Source organism: Paramormyrops kingsleyae, chromosome 2 (genome assembly GCF_048594095.1).
Source record: "Paramormyrops kingsleyae isolate MSU_618 chromosome 2, PKINGS_0.4, whole genome shotgun sequence".
Lineage (NCBI taxonomy): Eukaryota > Metazoa > Chordata > Actinopteri > Osteoglossiformes > Mormyridae > Paramormyrops > Paramormyrops kingsleyae.
The window spans coordinates 8,391,966-8,417,250 of record NC_132798.1 but is presented as its reverse complement, the minus strand read 5'-3'; the positions used below and the strand labels follow the sequence as shown (position 1 = coordinate 8,417,250).

Below are 25,285 nucleotides of genomic sequence, written 5' to 3'. Positions count from 1 at the left end.
AGGATCAGGTGCATACCGAGAAAAAAAAAACAGAAGACAACTCAAAACAGACACCGCAGAAATAATATTAAGGCGCTAGGGATTCCTTTGTAAATTGTAATCTTCTGTTATACTAAACAGTTTCAAAGCACTTCTGTAAGCACTTTTTTATCAAGGGCTTTTGTGTAGGAAAAAAACTCATCAAGAAACACACTACACTTAGCTTTTACTTTCAAATATTGGGATTTGGGAAAATAAATTTTTCCAGAAATAAAGATATTATTCATCAGAATGTCATCTTTGTTATTGTCTATGACAAGGCTACAAGCAATGTCCTTTTGGGAAACGTTTTAAAATTTTAAAGATCTTTGGGTAAAGCCAGTCATGTCCATCAAGCCACGAAGCTTCATAATTGCGTTAGAAAAATTAATCGAAAGCGGTTTCTGTACTATCACAAAATTCACAATTATTAGTTTCAATTCCAAATCGCTTTCGTAACAAGTCTTTGAGGCGTACTTGCAATCCTAGGGGCCAAGATACCCGCAGCAGGTGCAGGTATATGACAAAAGGTGTGTATTGTAACTGTAGCCGTGGAAATAAACATCATTGTATTTTTATCTGTGTAATAGGTGTGGCACCGACCGGAAATTGAATTCGCGACCCACACGGCATAATTACCTGACCTTTCCTAAGTGGATATTCAGCCGCTCCCACAACTTCCAAATGTGACGTAACTACCTCAGCGAACTCTTACGCGCAGAGAGCAGAGCTGAAAATAATTTGTGAACTTGTTAAATATTAAAGTGCTGAGCGCATAAATCAGTGTTACCTGACTCTCTGGCTCCAGGTTGGCCGTGTTCTTGTTTACGTGAAAATCCTGAGTTTTGCTGGATATATAGCAGATATTGAGCAACATAACGTTTGCTCTACCGTATTCTTAAGAGGGTATGCTTTACTTTAGACATCTCATAAAATACATTATTTTTTCCCATATTAAGAGGGATAGCCACATAGTTTTACATTCTTTCTTGCAGAGTTTTATCTGTTCTATAGTGTAACATTCATAATATACTTCATTAAATTATCTTTAAATGAATGGCGTCTCATTTTTGTTTTTCTTGTGCAACCAACTAACATGTAGTCGGTGATAATCTACAATTTCCTTAGTGGAAAAGTAAAGAAATGTGGCCATCTAGTGGTATAGTCTTAAACAACGTGGTTCAGGAGGAGTGTAATCGGTATTTTTTGCGATCCGGAAACCTTTTTTTCCAATCAGCTGCATTTCCTTCACCTAAAAAGCCTGTAAAATATGCCGATATGCAGTCTGACAGTCTGTTAAAAGTTGGGGTGCCCCGTTTTTTTCCACAAATGTACATTGTACACAAAGAGACGCAGCAAGGTGACATATACACAGCAAGTATTTTATTGTATGTATTGTATTCCTGATCTAGTACAGGAGCAAAACTCAGCCAAGGTGTAAGGGGACTAGAATCATCAGTCACTATTTTCCATTAATCTTTAAATAAATGACAAGTGTGCAGCAAACACTCTTACAAAAATATAGTTAATAGAGTAGGACACAGAAAAACAGTATTAAAGTGGGAAAGTTTTCGATTGAGCAATACTTCATTTTTAATAAAGTAGTACATTGGTTTTCAGTATACTATTGTACAAGAAACAGTGTTAGGAAGCATGAAAGTATGACAATTACATTATTGACTTTTACAAAAGAAATCTACAGCAGAGTGACATCCAAAATGGAAGTCTTGTATCAGATTGTTTGAGACATTTTTATGAAATTTAAAAAAAAAAAATGTGAGGAGTGTATTTATAAATTGTGACAACACTCAACAGTCAGTTTAGACAGTTAATATAAAAACAGATTTAAATATAAATCTATTTATTAAAGTGCTGTTTAACTATAAAAATCATTTAATTTATTTTGGCTGATCCTCTTCATAAGTGCATCCAGTCATACAGGAAGGGAGGTGCAAAATACTAACTGTTCAAAACAGAAATTAAGAGTTTTTTTTCTAAAGACTGTGTACTTCAGTATTTGGTGACATAACGTATAGACATACACAGATACAGTTACAGAGAAACAAAGACCTTGCATGCTCTTCCAGCATATCTCACACAATGAACAATGAACATCCAATGGAAATGTCCCCTGACTCAACCCACTGGTATCAAACTTGATATCAAAAGTGTCAGACTCCTTGGCCAGCTTAGTGGTGGCTATTCCATCATCCATCCATGCATCCACCCATTATAGCTCATCAAGTACAAGGTTCCAGGTAAGCCTAGAGCTGACTTCATGAAGCACAGGACATGAAGCAGGGGGACCTGGTTCATCCCTTCTGAAATATTCCAAGACATTACATTTGTTAATGCAGTTGCATTTCCTGCGCTTTCAAGAAAAGTCAGTTTTCACAAGTCAGATAATATCAGGGCATGGAATGAAAACAAGGTCTGCCAGGAATGAAGCTTGACACTCCTGCTTTATGGAACCTATGTATTTTTTTGTATAGGCGTGTTTTAAAATGAGGAACTCAAAGTGATGGTTTTCATTGGTCCTTGTCAAAAACATCATGCTGGTCAAGTAAGTCGTACCATTTGGAGCAACATCGGCTGTGGTTTGGATGTATTTTAACAGAAAGTTAATCTTACAGTAGTCATGCAGTGTTTAACATTAACCAGTCCATCCAGCCAAAGCCATTCAGCGTGTCAGCAGAGCACAGCAGCTAACTGGTCAAACTGCATGAAGCACCTGGACCTCTGCTAAATTCTCCATGACGCTATTTTTAAAGTGATAAGAAATTTAACCAAAATCTACACATCCAAACAATAGATAGAATAGAGCAACACATACTTAGGCTCCACCATTCCCAGTAGCAGTTGTTTCATTTCAGAAGGACAAATAAATGTAACCAGATGGCCTGATTTTTGATCTAAACTAACAGAAGACGGAACATTCTGACAAAACTGCAACTGAGTTCCATTTAAATAAGCTTTCATATGGACGCAAAAGTAAAAACACTGAATTCCAGAGAACCATGTTGTTAGACACTTACTGTGTGTAATGTAGCATATATAATTAGCGTTAGCAAATACACAAATACACACATACAGTTGTTTTCACTACTAACTGTTTTATCTATTTGGATTTTCACTTATACCATGCAGAAAAGGTGTGCTCAAAAGAATTATATGGTATGACCTGGATGCTGGTTTGCTAATACTAATTAGTTTTCTAGTGTTAATTGGCTATTGTTGCTGCTGAGTTTAGCATTAACACAGCTTATTTTCCGTCTGATTTTTTTTATGGAATATGACATCATACCCTGGAGACCAGCGAAGAGCTCATGAGGTATTTGTGCTGGTGATTAGGGTTTTGGTGCTGTGAACTAACTGGGCTTGTTGACATAGTTTCATCCCTCAATGGAGTCAATCTTATGAAGTCTTGTTTGGCAGAGGCAGCTACAAATATGGTAGCAACCAAGATTAACCTTACAAATGCAACGTAAGAAATCTGATAAATAGCTGTGCACACAAATGTGATTAAACACAAACAGTAACCAGAAGTGGATAGTTTGGGTCCAGAAAGTACAAATCCAGACCGTGATTTTGTTTCAACCAACCAGTGGAGTACTCTGCGACTGTGATTTTTTTTATGCTCAACTGGTTGGTTGGAACAAAATCCTGGTTCGGATTTTTACTTTCTGGACCTGATTTATCCACCTCTGCTAGTCCCGATACCACATGCTGTCAATGGAAAATGCCCAGATTGCTCTGAAGCTGGGTTCTTGGTTCATTTTTAAGCATGGTTGCTGCATGGTCAGACATACTTTTACAGTTTACAGGAAAGTCCACAGAAAATATTTCTTTATATGAAATATAATATCGTTGAACAGTATTTATCATACAGAATGTACACCCTCATTCAGTTCTATGGTCTTATATATCAGAGCATAAATAAATGTCATTTCCTCCCCAACTTTTAAAATGAAACAAATTTCAGATAACGGACAAACATGTAACACTTCTCATTTCCATTATTTATTCAAAGAAAAGCAACCCAAAATGCGGAAGCCAGATGGGAAAGCGTATGCGCGCCCTATCTGCTGCTGTGGCAATTAAAGAAGTTAATTAGCAGCCACTGCTAATCAAATGTATTGGAATAGATGATGATCAGGAAGTGTGAGCGTCTCTAAAAAGGCAGAACTTTTGGCAGTTTGGGCTATGGAACAGGGCAGTGCTTACAATGATGCCAAGAATCTATAACTGATTGGGTAAAAAAGAGAAAAACCAAAGTTTTAAAATGGCAGATATCAGCCCCACTGAGATGTGTGGTAGGACCTTACAAGAGCTGATCATAAATAAATACCCTCAAATGTCAACGAGTGTAAGTAATGTCCAGAGGTAAAGCAACCAACATTTCTCAGAAACAAATAACTGTAGGACCCTGGGAAGGACTAGATTATTTTTTATCCTGATATATATATAAAATCAATGAATTGACATAATTGTGTACTTTCTTATTCACAACACTGTAGCTAATAAAATTCTTTCCGATTCATGTAGCTGAACTCCAAAACATACATGACTTAAGTAAGATAATCTTATTGACCCAAACGCCACTGTTTAGCCGTGGTTTTATCGTGTAGATATGAACCCATTAAACCATTTTTGATGCTGGGAAAAGAGGCTGCTTGCTCAGGATGCTACCAACACACTATGCTCATACCAGCTTAATTCTAGATTTTGACAGTATTGCTGGCATATATTACATACACATATTGATCATTTTTAAATTCCAATAACTTCTTTAATTTACTCCCTAATCTCACACATTGTTGGCTTATCAATGGCCAAGCCAATAACAAATAAAACAGATTTTACAAACAATATTAGTTATTTACACAGTCAGCCTTATTAATGTGTAGATTTGAATAGGTAATATCGGGTATTTTCAAGCAAGATGTTAATAGCATGGCAAACATGAAAGTGTTAAACTAAGATTTATGAATAATTATGAAAGTGGCCATTGGGCAATTCCGACTGCATTTCAAAATCATTATTTTACATATTTTAATCAATATAGTTTCAACTTTGTTATTGTTAGAAAAATATGTTATATTTTGTTCATATGTATATGGATAGTCCTTCCAAAAGTGTACAAGCAGCTACAGATTACAAATCTGTTCTTAAGGTCCACTGCTGGTTTTCCAGCCTTCCTATACCCATGAGCCAGGTGTGAAGCCTCTGACCAATCAGAATCAGTGATTATTAAACTACGGTAACTAACGTGGGAGAACTGAAAACAAGGCCTGAATTTGGAATTGAGGTCCAGATTTGAAGAGTCCTGCTATAATATTTAAATTTCTTTTTCCTAGTGTTGAATTATGCACTTTGGAGAGGTGATTGGTCTGGTGATCTGTATCTCTGGCATGGCTGACACTGGAGCTATGAAGGAATAATGTTTTCTTGTGCTGTACAGGTAAAACAGAAACAGAAATATATCCTACATCATGCTGTTTAGATGATGCCAAACAGCGATAAAGGTAAAAGGACCAGACTTCCTGTTTCACACTGTACAAATGCTCCACTGTATTTTAGAAACAGTGCATAGGATGTAAATACCCCACTGTGCACGGTAAGTCATGTGATAGCTTTAGTGCAGTGTGGTGTAAATACCCCACTGTACACGGTAAGTCATGTGATAGCTTTAGTGCAGTGTGGTGTAAATACCCCACTGTACACGATAAGTCATGTGATAGCTTTAGTGCAGTGTGGTGTTCCCACGGAATCTGAAAGCTGCTGAAACATCACTGCGGCGCCTAGAAAATATGTGGTAGCGTGAGTGCGGCTTGCTAACCGACAAGTCGACGCGTGCAACCCCAAGGGAAAACAAATTCCTGCAATGCTAACAAACACGCCCGATGTTTTAGCGATTAGCGGGTTTTTCAGTTTGCAGGCTGCAAGGCCGGGTTCGCGAACATTGACCAATCAACCTTGCCGCCCGTGTGTATAATGCCAGAGCTGAATGATGGTGCACGTTTCCCAACGTTTGACCAGAAAGTCCTCAGAGGCGTTCCGGTGAGTGGAAAGGATAGAGTGGTTAAAGAGCTTGACATCAAACACTTATAATATAATAAAATATAATTAATTCTCTCTTATAATTTTTCTCTCTTATGTACACATCCCACCAAAAAAAAAACATGCATCAGAAAAGTATTTATGCTTATAAAAAAGTGAAATCCACCCCAATCATTTTGTGAACCATTTTGGTTCATTCTTAGCTGCTGTCCAAGCCACAGATTAAGATGTTGCTGCTTCAGGATGTGATTAAGGACAAAAACACCTGTGTCTGCTCCAGCAGAGAGAGGTGAGAGTAATATGTTGGCCTTTCTAATCAAATAAATGTTCTACAGAGATCTCAAGAAGTGCAAAAACAAACAGGGAAATCCTGAAAGGACACGAATGACACAGGTGCGGATAAATGCTCCCCATTGGACCTTTTGTCAAAGGGGTGGTATCAATTTGCAATTTATTCATTTTGATTGGCTTTTGAGGGCCCTGAGACAGCTAACTGCGCCAGTCAGTAAGGTGCCAGCATGCTACCTGTATCCACATAGCCATTTAGTCCCTGCTGGAGGGTTGGTTTGGCTGGCTGCTGCTGGGCACGGCCCTCAACCGGGCCCTCCGTGGCACCATAACTGGGGCCCGCCGATGTCGATCCCCTCTCCAGCAGGAGGAGGTGATTGTTGATGAGTTCGCTCACTTTGCTGTATTCCTGCCCTCTGAGCCCCACCTGCCACAGGTCCCCAATGTCCTCCTTCGCTTTGGGTCTCAGTATCAGTCTGTCCTCCTGGTTCACATTCTGAACCTCTACATACTCAGTGGGCTTGAAGGCCGAAGGAGAGACGTCCGGCCTCTGAGCAGTGCCGCGATTTCCACTGAGGCCCGACTCATCCTGTGTATAGTCACTATCAACGGGAGAGTTGCAAGGGGAAACCCCAGCCGGCGTGACTTGGCGATCTTGCTCAGTGGCAGGGGGCAGCCCCTCTATTAGTACCTCAGCAACATAAAGAGTCCCCTGGACACACGACGGCCGTGAAGAAGAGGAGGAGGAGGAGATAGTATTGGCCTTCCCGTCAGGCTTAGGGGCTTGACTGCTGCTGCTGGACGTCACCAAGGGGCCACTGAAGGCTGGCGTCTGTTTGACGCTCCGTGTGCCGGATTCCTCACCGGACTTCACCTGCAAAGTGTGATGGACACTAGAGCCCTGCCCAGAATCGGCGATGGGGGCGGGGCTCCGGTCTCTTTGCTGTTCCTGGGCTTCAGGCAGGGCTGTGGGTGCAGGGTCCTGCTGTAAGCCTTCAGACACCTCCAGATACTCCACTAACAGGTCCTCACCGTCCGACGTCGGAGGGAATCCTTGGCTAATCAAGACGCTGAAAATCTCCTCCGACTTTCCCTTCTGTGGGCCAAAGAATGCAGCGTAACAGATGGACGCCAAGGAGGAGAACAACTGCAGATACCTGCATCTAGCTGCAGCTCAGCTGCTCTGAGTGCTGAGGATATTACGTTAGACAGTAATTCCCATCATTAGAACCATAACATTAAATTATCAGTCATTTATGTTCTGGAACAGAGTAAGAAAAACACGAAATGATATAGAACAGAAACATACTGTCCCGGTGCATTGCTTTTAACTTCCTGACAGTGAACCGGGCTCATTCATTTACCTTGAGAAGATGGCTGTCAAAGCCTTTAATTTTCGGTCCTGGTACCGGAGGCAAGAAAAAGTGTTTCACACTTGAAAACAGGAAAAAGTCATTAGTGTTACATGGATCCATGCTCTTCCCATAAGCAACTAATTTAGTACAGGGTTTTGGGGGGGGGGGGGGGGGGGGCTATGCGCTTTCATAGGAAACAGAGGGGGGGGACACGCTAACATACGCACAGTATGGGGAATGTCCAGTTTTCTAACTGCATGCTTTTGGACTGTGGGATGATATGGTGCCCACAATGTGATATAAACATTATATACACACACACACAAAGTCCACGTATTCAAATCTTTATGGGGACCCCTACCCAGCCCTAACATTAACCATAAGTAATCAAAAAAAAAAAAACTTTTGACATTGAAATAACAGGTTTTTATCACATTGCAAGGAATTCTGGTGCTCACAGTGTAATAATTACAAATAATGCACACACACATACACAAAAACACACACACATGCACAAACATACACACATGCACACACACACACACACACAAACATACACACATGCACACACACACACGCACACACACACATACACACAAACATACACACACACAAACACACACACATGCACACACACACACACACACAAACATACACACACACAAACACACACACATGCACACACACACACAAAGAGACCCTAGAGGGGTGGGCCCACAGCACTAAGCACAGCTTTATGTACTAAGAGTGATCACAGTGCCTTACAAACTGAGAAGGGCTATTTCATCAACATCTTATTTCTACAGCAATAACTTACACCTTGAATGCTTAGATTAAATGTGTGCAGTTTACAGCCAAACGAAGCACATGTTCTGACCGGGAGACACATGTCATACCTGCTTTTCTTAAGGACAAGTGCCCACGCGAGGATCAGCAAGATGAAGGAGGTGAAAACGGCCATGAGGATCCACATGGACTTCTCCCTGGGGATATCTTCACAGAAACAACACGAGCCATTTAGACACTGCTCATCCACTACAGCAGTATTTCCCAATCTGGTCCTCAGGGACCCGCAGACAGTATGTATTGTTGCTCCCTCCCTGCTACCTAAAATGTGAACTGACAGGGCTGTGATGGAACAGATCCCAAAAGCACCGGGCACCGGGCACTGGGCACTGGGCACCGGGCACCGGGCAGGGGACGCCCCGGACGCGATGCCTGTCCATCACAGGGCACTTACCCTTCCTTCACCCTTTCTTCTTCCTTTTCTTACCCTTCCTTCACCCTTTCTTCTTCCTCTTCTTACCCTTCCTTCACCCTTTCTTCTTCCTTTTCTTACCCTTCCTTCACCCTTTCTTCTTCCTTTTCTTACCCTTCCTTCACCTTGCCCACATCCTTCCCTCACCTGCTTTAATCAGGGATAAGCCCACTCACTCCCTGCCTCAGGACGACGGCTTTATGCCCAAACAGTCTTGACAGGCTTACAGTCGGGCACTTTCATGAAGGCCGGGGAACTCCATTCGCTCCAGTATCCGTGGTCAGGCTTGCAGCGCACCTTCACCACGTAGACCTCCCCGGGTATGGGCCTGAAGATCCGGAAGTGCTTCTGTTGGCCTGCAAAATGAAGCTGCAGAAGCACAGACAGGGGGTCTTCAGGGGTTTGGTGGGTGAGGCGGCTGCTTTTGTGCACTATGGATGACACAATCTTGTCAATGGCCGAGTCAACCATTGTACACAAATACACCATACATATCCTGAAACCACACTCTTTCTCCACGTATGAGCATGTGATTCTGTTCCCATAGCAAGACACTCATCCTAAAGTTATACAGTGCAAATGTGTGCATTCTCTCACAGGAGTTACTATCAGGATAGTACATGCCTACTCCAGAGTTGAAAGTCACCTAAACTCCTATGGCCTAGTACAACCCCGGTGGACAGTCTAATCTCATGGTCAAGCAGGCACTAGGTGGACAGTCACATCTTATGAACAGTCATCATGGTAGACAGTCCAATCTCATGAATAGTCATCTTGGTCTAGCAGACCCCAGGAGGATAGTTCAATCTTTAGCACGAACCTCCGACTTGTTGTCCTTCTCCCGCTTGACACACAGCTCGTAGCTGAGAGTGACCCAGCCGGAGCGGGTGTCCACCCTGTGAGGCTTCTCCCATTTCACCTGTAGGTACGGGTTGTCACCGTCTTCCAGAGTCACCGTCACGTTCTCTGGGTGGTGAGGCTGAACTGGGAAGAGAGAGGATAAGAGAGCAAAGGGTTTCAGAAAGACTGAGCTTCCGCTTCCTCACAGTATGTATATTCATATTCAATCTTTACAGTGGTACAGATCACTGTAAATCAAATCATATTAAATCCCCATTAAATGATCTCATTCATGTTTTGGAGTTAAAATCATAGAAACTCACAAAACAAATTCATGTGCAGCGTAACAATGTCTCAGTCAAAGACAGGGTGCACATACAACGGTAGGATGCACCCCCCCCCCCCCAGTTTTTAACTTGGCTCAATTCATCCTCCCAATAAACAATATATTTTTATTATATTATTAAGTGTTGTCACCCTCAACTACAAACTTTCCAACGCCATTGGTCCCCTCCATAAGATTATGAGGGAGCTGAAAAATTCCTGTCGACGTTGTAGCCATTGTAATGTCGTTCCGCAACGCATTACTTCTGTGTTTATTGTGATGCTGGCGTAAACAAATCCACTGCGCTGCCAGTCATATAAAAGAACAGCTCACAGAATTATGTACAGTATATAATACTTAATGATAATAAACAACTGTTACTGGTTTATGTATTTACTATACTGTACTTTTTATCAATATTTTAGAGTAGGTTATAGCATCTAGGTTTATGTAAGCCAGGGTTGCCATCTCTCACGCATCTGGCAGCACATTCACGCTTTTAGACTCTCAGGCTCACATTAGAAATCTTACAGCGAATATTTATTATTCCATTATAAACCGATAATGAGCTACATCAAAAGCATTGAGGTTGTTTGCAAATTTTACAGACTATTTACAAGGTAATAAATGTCTTACATACATGTAAATGCGTGCGCATGCTTGTCTCGGGTCGAAAGTCTCACACCAGCCAGCTGAGTAAAGTTGGCAACCCTGATGTAGCGCAGTCTATGTTCGCACGACGACAAAATCGACTAACGATGCATTTCTCAGAACTTATCCCCCATGTTAAATTACACATGACTGTACACATTTGAATCTGAGTTTCAACACAAAGTTATACTCATTTAAAATGCTACCTTTAGGCTACGTTCACATTACATGCCTCATTGGCCAATTTCGATTTTTTGATTTGCCTATCTTGACGGTTCACATTCATTATTACGAGTGACCTGTATTTAACTGTAATGTAAACGCATCTGTTCTCCGAAACAATTCGCATGTGCACATCGATACGTCTTTGCAATCATCTGCATCACCAAAAGAAAAAAAAAACATTCAGCGCCTGTATATGAGCAAAGAAAGACATGAATTCTGATCTGACTGTTCACACTCATGTCTCATTGCCACAAATTCGATACCACATATGAAAGTGATTTGAATTGATCTGATTTAAAAAGATCGGATTTGTGTCACTTCAGCTTGATAGTGTGAACATACGAGCCTTAGAACAAATATTTAAGTCTGGATCTTTATCAGCAATTAATCATTACAATTGTCATGCAAAGTTGTCCTCAGTCTGTAAACCTACATTATTCTACATATTAATATGTTCACATATTTCAAATCGAAAATAATTTTTAAAAAAGCATGACATTGAACGATGGCTTCATAGAACGACGATAAAAAATATGTTTGGCAACATGCCTGGAGAGTCTGACAAGTTCAGACATTTCCCGCCCTGGAATAATAGTGAAACGTGAGATATCAAGCAGAACATCACTGAAGCAACACCGTGAAAAAGCAGATCAGCTGCTCTTCATTGCGGGTGTCTTGCTGGTGCCTGACGGCAGGCCGGGGTGTGCCTTTCCCTCACAGTCACTTGCCCTTCCCTCACAGTCACTGATATCCTCATCTCACTGCTCCTGACAGCAGGTCGGGGGCACTTATCCTGCCACTTGACCTGCGTTAAATTTCTTTCTCTCTTGAGCTGACTATGAAATATGACTGTGAAGATGAGAGTCCAGCTCAAAAGTCAAACACAAACATGATTAGCGAACTGTCTAACTTGTCTGATTCTCAAGTTCTGGGAAATTTCGGCAAGGTGGGAAGGCCGAGTGGGGGTGGGGTTGGGGGGGTTCGTTTTAGGTAGGTCAGCTGTAGGAGGCACAGAGATAACAGACAACCCTAGAGCACCCACTAAGAGGCTTTAGGGTGTAGGAGTCTTTATTACATCAATATGATCCTCTGACTGTGCCCAAGCTTGACACATAGACAGACAGATCGATAAATAAATGATACAATTTAATTAATTAATTCATGAATGAACTCCCTGTCATATATGTCTTGTTTTCATCCATCCATCCATTTTCTGTAACCACTTACCATATTCAGGGTCTCAGGGGGTCCGGAGACTATCGCAGAGACTACAAGCGCAAAGCAGGGAACAACCCAGGATGGGGCGCCAACCCATCGCAGGGCACACCCACACACCATCCACTCACACTCACACACCATTCACTCACACACCAACACCATTCACTCACACCCCATTCACTCACACAGACACACCTATGGGCAGTTTGGTAACTCCAATTAACCTCAGCATGTTTTTAGAAACCGGAGTACCTGCAGGAAACCCCACAATGACACGGGGAAAACATGCAAACTCCACACACAGGGAGCCAGGGAGGAGACTCGAACCCAGGTCCCAGAGGTGTGAAGCAACAGTGCAAACCACTGTGCCACTACATCCTGCTTTTTCCAGTCATAATATTGTTAATAAGTCGATCTCATTTTATACTTACAAGTCATGCGGTAGCTTGAACAAAAGCTGTTGTTCTGTTGATAAACTATATATTATATGGACACATGTACTCATAAGTACCGGCAGATCGTATTTCAATAGAGTTAACGACTATGAGCATTTCTAAGTTCTTCAGAAAACAAACAAAATGACGTGACTACTCCGTGAGACCTTCCCGCGCAGCTCAGATCAGGAAGCTCTGTAACCAGATCTAAGCGTCACGCCCACAGACGAGAAACCCAGCGTGTTTGTCCTCATTCTGTTTTTCTCCTCTGAATGACTGCTTCACTGCACTCTGAAAGTTTTCCATCCCATATTCTCCAGATTCTGCACCAACGTGCTACGTTCCAGCCTCCTGTTCCAGCCTCACTCAGACTCACCAGGAACCATCTAGTCTGCCTACGGTCCTGTCTTTCAGGAGCAGTTAAGATTAATTAATGAGGACATATTCTAAGCTGCGGACGACTAAGGTGAAATTCCCACATAGTGGACTTCTTAGTGTGTGCTTGATCAAAGGAGCCCGTGCCTTCTGTATAATCCTCTCTGAATACATGTTTAACCATTTCGCAGAAAACAATGCAAACAAAGTAACACAAAAGACAAACCCAAACAAAAGAGTATAAAAAGAATATAGGGATAATAGCATCTCTACATCTTTACATAGAGCACGAAACACAGCTGTTTCAACACTGTGGGAGAAAGTGTGGACTTGCTCTAGACACTTTTAATTTCTACATTTAAACAAAGGTTTTAAATTTCATGTCTTTCTACTAATCATGTATCTGTTTTAATAATACATTTTATCAATTTTACATACTTTTTTACAATAACTTAAATGGTTTCATGTTTTATAAGTATAAAAATAAAAGAAGTATTAGGCAATAGAACCCTGTAGTGAAGTCCTGAGATTTGATCTAGGATATTTGAGCACCACTCCTAATAGGGTCATGTTGGGCGTCCAGCGTAGGGCTGGGGAAGGGGCTCACCAATGTTCATCACGTCCACATCTATGGAGTCCGAGCAGGAATTCCCCAGGGCGTTCCTGGCCACCACCGTGATGTTGTAGCTCACCCAGATTGATGTGTAGGTCTTGTTGAAGAAGCAGGAGTTTTCACCCGCTGTTTCATAGTCTGGGCACTCAAAGACCTTTTCAGAGCTGTGCAGTAAGTGGGGGTGGGGGGTTTGGAGGAGCAAATAGGTTTGGGGTGTTAAAGATCTGGCTGGTGACAACAACGTTGTTTGCTTGAACAGGAGCCAAATTGCTGCTGCACCCCAATACCGGAACGTGAACAGCTTCAGTGGGCATCAAACTGGGAACCCGCAAGTGTATGTTATACTGCAAGAAAGCATCTGTAAAATCTGAAAACAAATAAACTGAGGACCTGACATAGACAAATGAGAAAACCTCAGCTCAATACAAACACCTTCTTCACCTGCCTTCAAAAAAAGTCACCATCTTGGTCTCAGCACTGGCAGAAAGTAAGTAATTGGTCTCTTTCGACATTAAATACACAAACTACGGAATTACGCTGAAAGTGCAGAAGGCCTTTGAAAAACACAGACATTTAAACACGAGTGATTCCCGGCATGATACTGTCGGCATCATAATATAAAGGTTTCTCAAGATGGAAGCTGTGCAAGACATTACAAAGGAAGCACTTCCCAGGCTTGAGAACACAGCCCCCCCCCCCACCATGGCCGCCGCACAGGCCGTTCCACTCCGTGTGTGTGGTGCTGCTGTTGTTGTGCCTCCTTATCTGCATCACTGTTCACCAGGTCTGGGATTCGGACCCACTGGGGCAGGAGTGTCAAACTTCTTCCGTTAGCTGGACTTGTTGGACCCAACCAACCTCGGGGGGGGTGGGGGCAGTCCACAAGGGGTGGCATATTAAGGATTCCTTTCATAACTCTGTATGGGGCTTGAGTAGTTTTGGGTTCAGGGGGAGGGGTTCACGGTTCCCTCCGTATATGCGGATTGTGAAGATCGATTGGAGAAGTGTGACTTCCGGTACAGTGCGTGAACAATGATATGTTGACAAAGTGTGACGTGAACAGAACCTCGGCCGGCGATCGGTTTCGGTAAGGTGTTTCCCGTCCTGTGCGATTGATGCAGTTAATCACCTTGCAATTGTTCCCCAAGTAATGATGAATGACGAAAACAAAGGAAAAGAGGCCAGATTTAGTGAGGCATCTGTAGCGGCGTTTCTCAGACTGATGCTTGGACAAAAGGCTGATCCTTGTCTGGACACATGAACCCTGTAGCTGTGAATATGTGTGTCCTCACAGACTTGAGGCAGACCACCATGTCAATGATGTCACTACTTTATTGATATTTATTTAGCTTTCACAGCTGCGTCACTGGTCTCCTGACTACACTTATAAACGTACTGCCGTTTCCTCAGTCCTGTCACTCATTCATTTATTTTATCTATCCTGAGTCACGCTTGTAAACCCCAGACTCAGACCACTAGACTCAGTCAGCCATTGCATTCTTCAGCCTGTTGGCTCTGATACTGGCACCAAACATAACAATCCTTCAACCACCCCCCCCCCCCCCCCCCCCCAAAGCGGAAACAAAAACAACCACAGGATTTTAAACTGTAATGGGGCATTTCTCGATTCCACATGTCCGTGTTCTAGAATCACTTTTTGGGCCAGATTAAAGCATCCATCGATGGTGTTCTTCGTACGTTCATGCCTGAAATGGGGCTTTTGACAGGAGTTCCACACCTGTGCACCGAGGGCTGAAGCCCACACGCAGTGTTTACTGCGTACATATGCATGCGCGGCACGTGGAGGTGAGTGTGATGCTCATTTTAAGGTGTCACTCAGCCACGTGTGCGGGGCTGATGCTTCAGGGCTGCCGGGGGGGGGGGGGGGGGGGACTCACAGGCAGAAAATAGCCAGTCCTGCAGTTTACACTGCATACACAAAAACAGTGGAAGGGCTAACATATACCAGAAAAACTAATTAAACCAGTTCTGTGTGTGGCTGCAGAATTCACAGCTACCATGTTGGTATGAGTCAAACTCCCGGATTAAGGTGATTAGGAGGCAAGCAAAGGGGTGGAGTCTGATCTGTGTTTAGTCACCCACAGAGAAAATGTCTTCTATAAATGCTAATAAACGCAAATCTTCGACTGAATAAAAGGGTCGGGGAAAAGGCTGCTGTGTTCAGTTGGTGGAAAAAGAGAAACTTCTGACCAAGACAGACAACATATTGGTATTTGAACGTATCTGGTGAAGTATGACAACACATACTGGGAATTTGCCGGTGGTAGTCAGTGCTGACAGAAAGAGAGAGAGAGAGAGAGAAGAAGGAAGAAAGAAAGAAAGAAAGAAAGAAAGAAAGAAAGAAAAAGAAAATTCCTAAGTAGGGAGAAAAAACAACTTCTGCGGGTCCAAGGTCAACTGGCTACCCCCCCCCCCCCCCCCCACCTAGGGCATGCTAACATTATGGAATAAAAATAAGTTAATAAATAAATGAACCCGCTTTAATAGAAGCAAAGTGTAAAACTGAGGTCACGGTCACCGTTTCATTCACTGACAGCTTCAGCGGCGGTTCGGCAGAAGCAGCAGCCGCGCAGCCGTGAACCCACCCCCCCGAAGCCCTCCCCCCGAAGCCCTCCCCCCGAAGCCCTCCCCACTCACTTCTCCGTGTGGTAGTACAGGGCGTGCTGGGTGGCAAGGCCTCCACTGGATCCAGGCTCCCACTGGCATGTGAAGGTCTCCTTCTCCGGCGATCGGCAGCTGATGAGCCGGGGCTTCCCTGGGGGGCCTACACCTGGGGAGGGGGGAGAGAAGCAGCGGGTCGCGGTTCTGTTTGGGCGGGTCGATGATGAAACAGAACTCGGCATGAAAGAAACCCAGTTAGGATCTGCTCATGACTAGTTACAAGTTACAAGCAGAGTATGGGTGGTCCTGCTTTCTAGACCCATAATCAATAGCCTTTATTTCTGAATCAGTAACATTAGGCAATTTATTCATTAATAAGCGCTATGAAGTGGCAGCTATGGCTGGAATCCTCACGGTTACTCACTGGTTCCCTCAGGCCGCCCAGACAGGAGCAGGAGGAGCAGGATGGGTGTCAGTCTGCCGTAGGTCCGTCTCCACAGCAACACGGAGCCCTTCGCCATGCTGGCTGGGCTCTGGGAAAGGATCCGATGTCACAGAAAAGGGAGTGAATTCTGTGCCCTGACTGGGGGACCAGCTGACCCCACTGTTTCCAGTGGAAACATAAATTTTCAAGGAAAACAGTGCAGTGATGTATGCCAGCAAGAGGGCCCACCGCGCTCCACCATCGGGAAAGTCAGCCTAAATGCACCCAAGACAAATTAGGTCGCAATAAATCTCCTGCGACACATGCTCATACACGTTCCCACGCGCCTACCAGTATTTGCTGTACGCACTCTGCGTGACCTGCCCTTTATGGCTACGGCCACAGTACAGCAACACCACGAAAAGCCAAGAGGAAAGACTTTGAGATGAGGCCCAACGACAAAGACTAGCAACATCCAAAACCCGGGCCCCCTTTGGGTTTTCGACACCAGCCGCACCAGACTCTGCGCTTCAATCACTACAGCTTAGGTAACCATTACTGAGAAAAACGGAAAAATGCAGCACTTCTAAGGTGCACCCAGATAAGCGAGCTTGTCCAACAGGTTGGGAGCTTGTAAGCACTGACCTGGGATCAGGCCAGCCTTGAAAGGGAAGTGGCAGTGAGGGAAGGGGGGGGGGGTTACTTATTATTGCGAGTGTACTGGTTATGAAAGGCTTCTGTCGTTCCAGGTAAATGAACAACCTTCTTTTAAGGCTACGGCAGCCTGCCTCTCTCTTCTGCTCATTCCTCCACGCCATCTTCTCTTCTCTAGAAATTTCTTGGGTCCTTTGGACAGATCTGAGGCTAAGCTCACAGCTTCACAACTGCACACCGCCATATTCTCCCAGTGCTTGGTATGGAATCTGCTAACCACGCTCGGCTGGTTCTTCTGTGCTGGTATGGGTTCCATTTAGGGGTATGAAGCAAACACCCACCCTGTGGAGAAGTGGGAGACGTCCAGGGTGTCACATGCAGTGCCCGAGTATCACTGACAGCGGAACAGAGGAGCAGGTGGACGTGAGCAGTAGCGCAGGCTCACACTTCAGGAGATTAAAGCATTTCCAGGGGTCACTGTAAAAGCCCATCTGTTCGTTTTCCATGCTAATGCAGTTCCTGGAAACAGCTGTCGGACCATTACCTTCCACTCTATTTAAAGGGCATTTAAATTGCTGAAATTACAAGGATGGAGTGTGCCACTGTTTACATATGAATTCAATTAGCCTCCTCCGTTTGGATGCACTGCCTGATACAATGATGAAAAATTTATTTGCAGCTCAGATCATTTTGGAGAATGATAAAGCCAGAGATGAACATGCTTTACTGTTACATCATCAACTTTCTTACTAGAACTTTTCCTCTCTGCTTGACTAGCCTCGTTCTGCAATTTCACTTTACCTGAAGAGATGCGGGATAATTAATTATCTTACTCAGCGGTACAGCAGCAGAGTCCTCGATACAGTATAACTACTCAAATGTCATCATATAAAACAAAACACTCGTGTAAAAACTGAACAAAATAAACAGAGGTTATTCCTGAACACCACAGACATTCACCGTGTGATGCATTTTTTTCCCTTCTCATTTGTTGAGCCTATAGTCAAAAACACAATGAAAGGAAACAAGCCACCATTTCCCAGGAACACATCAGGGAGCAAAGGGCTAACCTTGAAACAGATACATTGTTTGTCCCAAATTCTAACAATAACCAATAATGCACGGGGTGGAATATTGTGTTTGTTGCAAAATTGTCTCGACACCCCACACACACTGTATACAGCAAACAGTCATTCTGTTATATTTCGCAGAAATTCTTCAGGCACAGTGAGACTCGGACTTCACCTCATTTTGGTCTGTTGTTTTTATTTGGTGGCTCTTGATAAAACACACAGCCACAGCAGCGACCTTAGTGGTTTTCAATATATTACCATTCCCTACCCCCCCCCTCCTCCCACTCTCATACTTGGGGAGGGACCAAGACAAAATTAAGGGGAGATGGAAAATCCACTAGGATGCATTTCTTTGTACGCTTGCTGAAACCAGGAATCCTTTTTAAACCAAGCAAACTGAGGGGGGCAGAGTGACTGTAAACTGTACAGAAACTCCCTGAGGGGGTCGGGGGGGGGGGGGTCTGCATGGGACAGGCGGTAAACAGAAACACTCATGCTCTGCCTGACAGTCAGGGAACATACTAACGGCAGGGAACATACTACCGGCATGTACAAGACTGCAGAAGGGAAGCCATGCAACCCAGGGAGAACATAAACATTCCACAGAGAAAGAGCAGAGGTGGGATTCAAATCCCAAACCAAGCAGATATGAGACAACTGCACTACCCACTGAGCCACCATGTTACCCAACCACATATGTATAAACACTGCTGAACTGCTATTAGGCCCCGTGACTATCATAATGCCATCATCCTGATTCAACAGATTCAACATTCCCTTAGATCCTAGGAAACGGGACTAAAACTGTACAGAAACTCCACGGTGGTTATACTGGAAGGGATTCTGATGTAAAACATCTTAAATGTCCATTTTAAATAACAATTCATAAACACCACATCCTACATGGCTACTTTAGCCAACCTAAGTAAGACATTCCAAAGATTATAGCTCCACAACACCGATCGGAGCTCTTACTTATTTATCAGGCACTTTTATCCAAAGCATTGTACAATTCGGGATCAGATAATCCACAAAGCAATTTGGGATTAAGGGCCTTATTCAATGGGCCAAAGGTGACATCACTTCACCGATCACAGGATTTGAACCTACGGCCTTCCGACCATAGGCGTAGACCCCGACAGCACTTTCTCTTCTGTCACTTCTGTTCATCCAGGTTTAATCAGATTCAGGCAGGATTATGCTCAGTACTATAATTCTCAGCATCTGGTCTCCGTGAGAAGCAGTAATCTTTAGTGTCTTTAGGCGATAACAGTCCAGCTAAGGTAGTCACACTGCGTAATACCAGCCTGCAAATGCTTAGAGAGGAATGGTGACTTTGTCAGGGAGGGTGCGTAGAAGGAAGCTGTTTGGCAACTGTAGACTGCGCACTCTCAGCCCTGCGCCCAACACAGTCCCTCACCCCCCCACCTGCCTTTTATCGTCAGGGAAACCAGAGGCACCCCCTTGGAAAAAGTGCAAGAAGGACATATCACGACCTTCTCACCTCAATCTGTAAGGTCTGTCGGTTCCACTGCGAATGAGACGACGTCAAAATTATGAGTGAATCACCATGACATCCTGACAGTCCGGTGCCCTCCATTTCTACGACTGGGTCATTTCAGACTCTGCCCTCATCGAATTCTCCTATAGATAACAGGTCAATTCATCACGCAATGCATTTCTGTTAGATAAGCAGACAGAATATCCCTCATGTTGCATGGCTGCGTACAGTTTACAAAACCAGAGCATCTGGTCTGGCACAAATTACATAAATCAACAGTTACCTTCTTTACCCCGGTCAAGGTCAGGAGGAAGGAAGGTTAAACCTTGCTTTGCTCAGTTAACCGTGAACAGGCACGTCGCTAGAGGGTGATCTGGGCCTTTTGGGCCATTGCGACATTCCTGGATGGACCAGTCATGCAGAATAGGTTCCTGATACAGGCTGGGCCAGTCCTGAGGACCGGTCCTCTCTGTACTTTTTAGCTAAAGGGGAGGACACACTGGTCATAAACCTGAAGTCAACCCAGCAAAGCACAGGTCACATGACCCAGTATACTGCTGGTATACTTGGCTCCAGGCGATCCCCATGAACAATATTATTGTTTGTGTTAATATACAACGGGAGGGTGTTACTTATAAGCCCACGGTGGGAATATGAAGGACTATCCACCTCCACTTTATGGTGGATGCAGGCTGTTTGGAGAGCTGGGGGAGGGTTAGAGGGTCGATTAATGGAAAGTTACCAAATAAACAGGCAGAGGAATGCAATAACTATTGAAGGCACTAAGCCAGAGGGAGACGGTCGTTACGAACAACCTCCTCTGAGATTGTTGGCTTTGTACTTCACATCCAATAACACCAGAAGGTTGTAGGCTTGATCCTCAGCTCTGATTACCTCCAAAACACTTAAGCTGGTGCATGTCTTGGAATTCCAGAGCTGAACAAAGGGGATTAACCTGCAATTCACAAAGTTTATGCTGAACCTCTCCAATGACAAAAAAACAAAAAGTATGATTACTAAACAGTAAACGGTTCAGTAAAAACAACAAAGATCTGCAATTACAGATACCAGAAGACAGACAAGAGGCCCTGTACTATTTTCCCAAAAAGAGTTCCCAATTCTGGGATAAACAAAAGCACATAGGCAACCAACATCTTGCTAAGTTCAAAGTGTTGCCCACACCATTGTTCATCACAAGGGCAGGAAAAAGAGCTCCTCTGATGGTCACATTGCTGGCTATATGATGGATCTGCTGGCCAATCTGCTGGTGCCCCACAACCCAACATTCCAAAGTCCAGATCATCCACCTCCAAACATCCAGCTCCATCAAGCACCACAGCTTAATTGAACCATGCTGCACTGTAAGAGATGCATGTGACTCAGGACCCGTGGGACGACCTGGTTAAGGCCTCCAGCACTGAGTGGCATAAAATGGTGCCTCACCTGGGAAATCCGTAAACCGTGTAAACAAGATTAACTCCATGGAGCTCCGTGCAGCAACACGTGTCAAAATACATTGTGAAATAAAGCACCGTAAATTGATTTCAATAAAAGTTGTCTGATTTGCCTACCAGTCCAATTAAATATAAAAAGTGCATTCACACACTAGTGAGAAGGAACAAATCCTTCTTTGCGCCGATCAATCAAAGAACACGGGGACAAAGTACATCAACATCTCCCTGCCAAGGTTTTAGAACCGGTCTGTTTATAGCGCCCTTGTTGGCAAACCAAGCACATGCCTACTCACTGAAACATCCAGTCAACCTGAGAGCAGGACACAATGATTAACCACCTCTGATGAGGATCACATGACTGAAGCCCTACGGGTGAGATCATTGACCATGCCGGAAAATTAAGTATAACTTCCTTACATTTCAACTAGTTTTCTTAAATTATGCTCCAACTACTCAAAGGGTGTTTTACTCATAAGCTTTAATGGAAGCACTTTGTTATGTAATTTTGCTGTTGCAACTCCTGCTTGGAGATTGACAAGAGCTTTCTTTCAAGTCTGAAACAAGGAGGATGCCGTAATTGTTCCTTGTGACAGGAATCCCATGCAACACAAGGGGAACATAAAACAAACATTCCTTACAATAAGTCTGGAATTACTAGAAGAGCCATCTAGTTACCGAAATGCGGACAGCCTTTGTGAGCCATGGAGAGGCTGTTTGACTGCTCTGTACGTTAGATTATCTAAAGATATGGTCTCAGGATGTGTAGTATGTCTAGTATTTACAGTAGTGATTTTGTAGCATTACCATTAACAGATTATAACAGCTCAGAAAGTGAACAAAGGCCATAAACAGGATTTCCAAGAAAGACAAACATGCTACGATCTTAATGCTAATTAGTATTAAAATGCTGAATAAGTACTAATATTCTGACAGCTACTAATATAGCTGTCAGCATATTAGTAGCTCCTTCTAATATTTATGAATATGTTTTTGAGAAAAAGAGGCAAATATGATCATACAGCTTTCATGTTAATGAAGCTTTCATTTGGCCATATCAGCACATGATAATAATGTTCTATAAATAAAAGTGTTCACATAATATGCAAGGGTATCATGAAAAGATGAACTCGGCCTCTCTGACCTTCACCCTAGGAAGCGACGGATAACTATCATCACATAGCCCTCAAAATTATAACAGTATGTGGCTTATGGGCATCGATGATAATTTCTTTGGCATAAGGAACACAGAATAACATAGATCTGGAATATTTACACAATTGCTCACAAGAGTACAGGGCAGAAAAATATCAACCCGGACATGGAATCAAGACCTCATACCCAAACATTTACCAATGCAGCACAGTAAATATGCCAGTTTATAAGACAAGTCCATGTGCTTCTGCCACTAATGGTTGTAGATTAATGGAATCCCCTTCAGACTTTAAACAGGTAAGTGAATGACACTGGTGATACAGCTGACAGCTTAAAACTACTGTGAAAGCCTATGAAATTCCAGTGATGATAATCTCTACAAAACAGCACCTGTCACAAGAAATGTTTAACCAGAACTTGCCAGGCAACACAACTATACCTCATACAGAAGGCCTATCATACACACCGGCAGACTTCAATCCAAAATAAGATAAAGTCAAATATGTTGTCACTTGGGAGACAGCGAGTAAATACCTATTCAAATGGCATACCTTTCTAAAGGTCACAGGACCAAAGCATCATGTTTATCTCACAGTAAAGTGAACTCATCTCGCCTATCCTCACACTGCCCTTGTATAAATCTCACCTTTGAATCATTCCTTATATACTTTACGAAACATCTAGTGCATGGGCATCGCGGCAATTAAATCTGAAGGGGGGCAGTGTGCCCCCCCCACATTCAAAACGCTTCTGACGCCTCTGATCTAGTGAATGTTTATCACATGGGTCAAAGGACGTGACAAATCAAGCCTGTTTGCAGTACTTTTCGATTTTTTTCCCTATTAACTAAATTAACATCAAATATTATCAGACTGTGCGTTTAATATTCCACACATTATGTTTTTGCGGAACGACAGAGGAACGACAATATCACTTAAGAGTACCAGACTGATAATAATGAACTAGGCTAATTATCTGATTAGGTGGAGATTGTGGAGGGGAGTCAAGGAACAGCGATATGACTGTTGTGTGTTTCCTCAGCAGGATGCTTTCGTGGGACCTGCATCACACACTCATAACGCGAGACGTCCACCCCCGCACTTGAATTACTAACTACACTACTGCTACTAACTCAGTGACTTGATGCGATAAAGGGTGTGTGTCCTCTTCTTGTTTACTGTGCTGTATGCCTGCTCTACACAGAGAAACAGTCTCTCCCATAAGCCACCTCGCAAACACCCAGATTTCTAAAAATGAGCCCCATGCAGCTACGTCTAAGCCACCAGGTTAACTTGCTATCAGACACAAACTTTAATACGGAGGACAGGGACAATGATCCCGAAGAATGGAGACGAATAAACTTTTAATATGGCAGTACATAAGGTTTACAGGCTGAACCTTTATCTTCAGTCGTCTGAAATACGTCCTTATCACAGACATTCAATAAAAGGGTTGAAGTCCCTTTTCGAGCCAGTCTTTACTAGATGTCTGAGTACTACTAACACCTTCCATGGGAACAATACCATTCAGCTCGAATGTCCACATTCTTTCCATCTACTGGTCGCAGAGGATCAGCAGTTAGGATAACATGCAGTAAATGTAGAGCAGATTTCACTCTACGATCGCTTAGGATGCCTTATCTAGCCTTTTTCGTAATAAAATTTAGCAGTGCTTATAATGGAATAAGGAAAAAAAAACATGTACTTAACTATAAGATCTTATAGATTTTTAGGAAACACGGTGCCAAGCATTTACACCTAATATACTTTCGCTTTACACGACTCAAAGCAAAAAAGTTGAAATACAGGGCAGGGAGCTTTCGGCACTCCGAGCTTCAAGAAAAGTTCACGGAAAAATGAGAGCAAAACACGCAGATAAGGTCCTATGAACGATACTCCTAGCAGTCAGTTCAATAAATTACAGGAAAAAAGCATTTGTGAGAACTATGGTAATTCGCATTGCTTATAACATGTGACAATTAACTGAACCTTAGATAATTTAACGATAAGACGTGAATTTAAAATTAAAATGTAGTCACTGAAAAGAGTAGGCATAAACTACCAAGCATTTTCCTAAAGGGCTATTTACGCTAACAAAACTAAAGGATATAACTAGGAAACTATACAGCGTATCTTGTTTTTCTGAAGCATAATTATCTTAATAATACAATTATGAATACAGGTATTTAGCCTATAATTGTTTGATAGTTGAACGCAATCAGCCTAAAACCATTACCAATGCATAATTTTCAAATCGAACACAAAATCTTGTTCCCTTGGGAAAAATTCTTAAAACTTATACAGTAGTGATGTATACATATATAATATTCTACATACGTTCATTTGCAAGATATTGAGAACAGGCAGATGTCCAGACTGACAAAAATTAGAAATAATATATTTACACTTTTCCTTAATAATAGTTATAGTTTACAAACAAAGCGTGTTCATATATTTCTTGCTTACATTTCGGATGAATAGGAAATAAATTATATTGACACTCTCACCTGTGTTGGATAAGGTGTCAACAGAACCATCCTCTACAAAAGTACTCAAAATTAGTTTTTCATTGCCTAAAACGAGCCATAATTATCGCTGCAGGTCGCAACTAGGTAATCCCCGTGGACAGCACCGTGAGACCCGTCCTGGCCGAGAGTAGGTGTATCGCGGATCCTCTTCGGCGCTTCGTTGACTGAGCGAGTCGCGTCAGCCCACGATCCAGCCCCAGCCGTCTGCGCTGCAACCA

General features: G+C 43.0%; 1 protein-coding gene across 1 annotated transcript; it reads right to left on the bottom strand.

Moving 5' to 3' along the window:
• Positions 1-1,379: 1,379 nt before the first annotated feature.
• Positions 1,380-25,285, bottom strand: prlrb (prolactin receptor b). The gene is made up of 9 exons (XM_023801948.2): positions 25,047-25,285; positions 16,707-16,815; positions 16,319-16,451; positions 13,655-13,824; positions 9,800-9,963; positions 9,207-9,348; positions 8,618-8,714; positions 7,731-7,800; positions 1,380-7,462 (listed from the first exon to the last, which is right to left on the bottom strand). The coding sequence occupies exons 1-9, from the start codon at positions 25,074-25,076 to the stop codon at positions 6,581-6,583; spliced, it is 1,797 nt and encodes a 598-aa protein (XP_023657716.2). The 5' UTR covers positions 25,077-25,285; the 3' UTR covers positions 1,380-6,580.

Coding starts and splice junctions, on each gene's coding strand:
- prlrb (XM_023801948.2), bottom strand. CDS start 25,076: ATGGTTCTGTTGACACCTTATCCAACACAG. Junction 9,964..13,654: donor TGTGGACGTGATGAACATTG/GTGAGCCCCTTC, acceptor CTCTCTTCCCAG/TTCAGCCTCACCACCCAGAG. Junction 7,801..8,617: donor CTTGTCCTTAAGAAAAGCAG/GTATGACATGTG, acceptor CCTGTTTTCAAG/TGTGAAACACTTTTTCTTGC.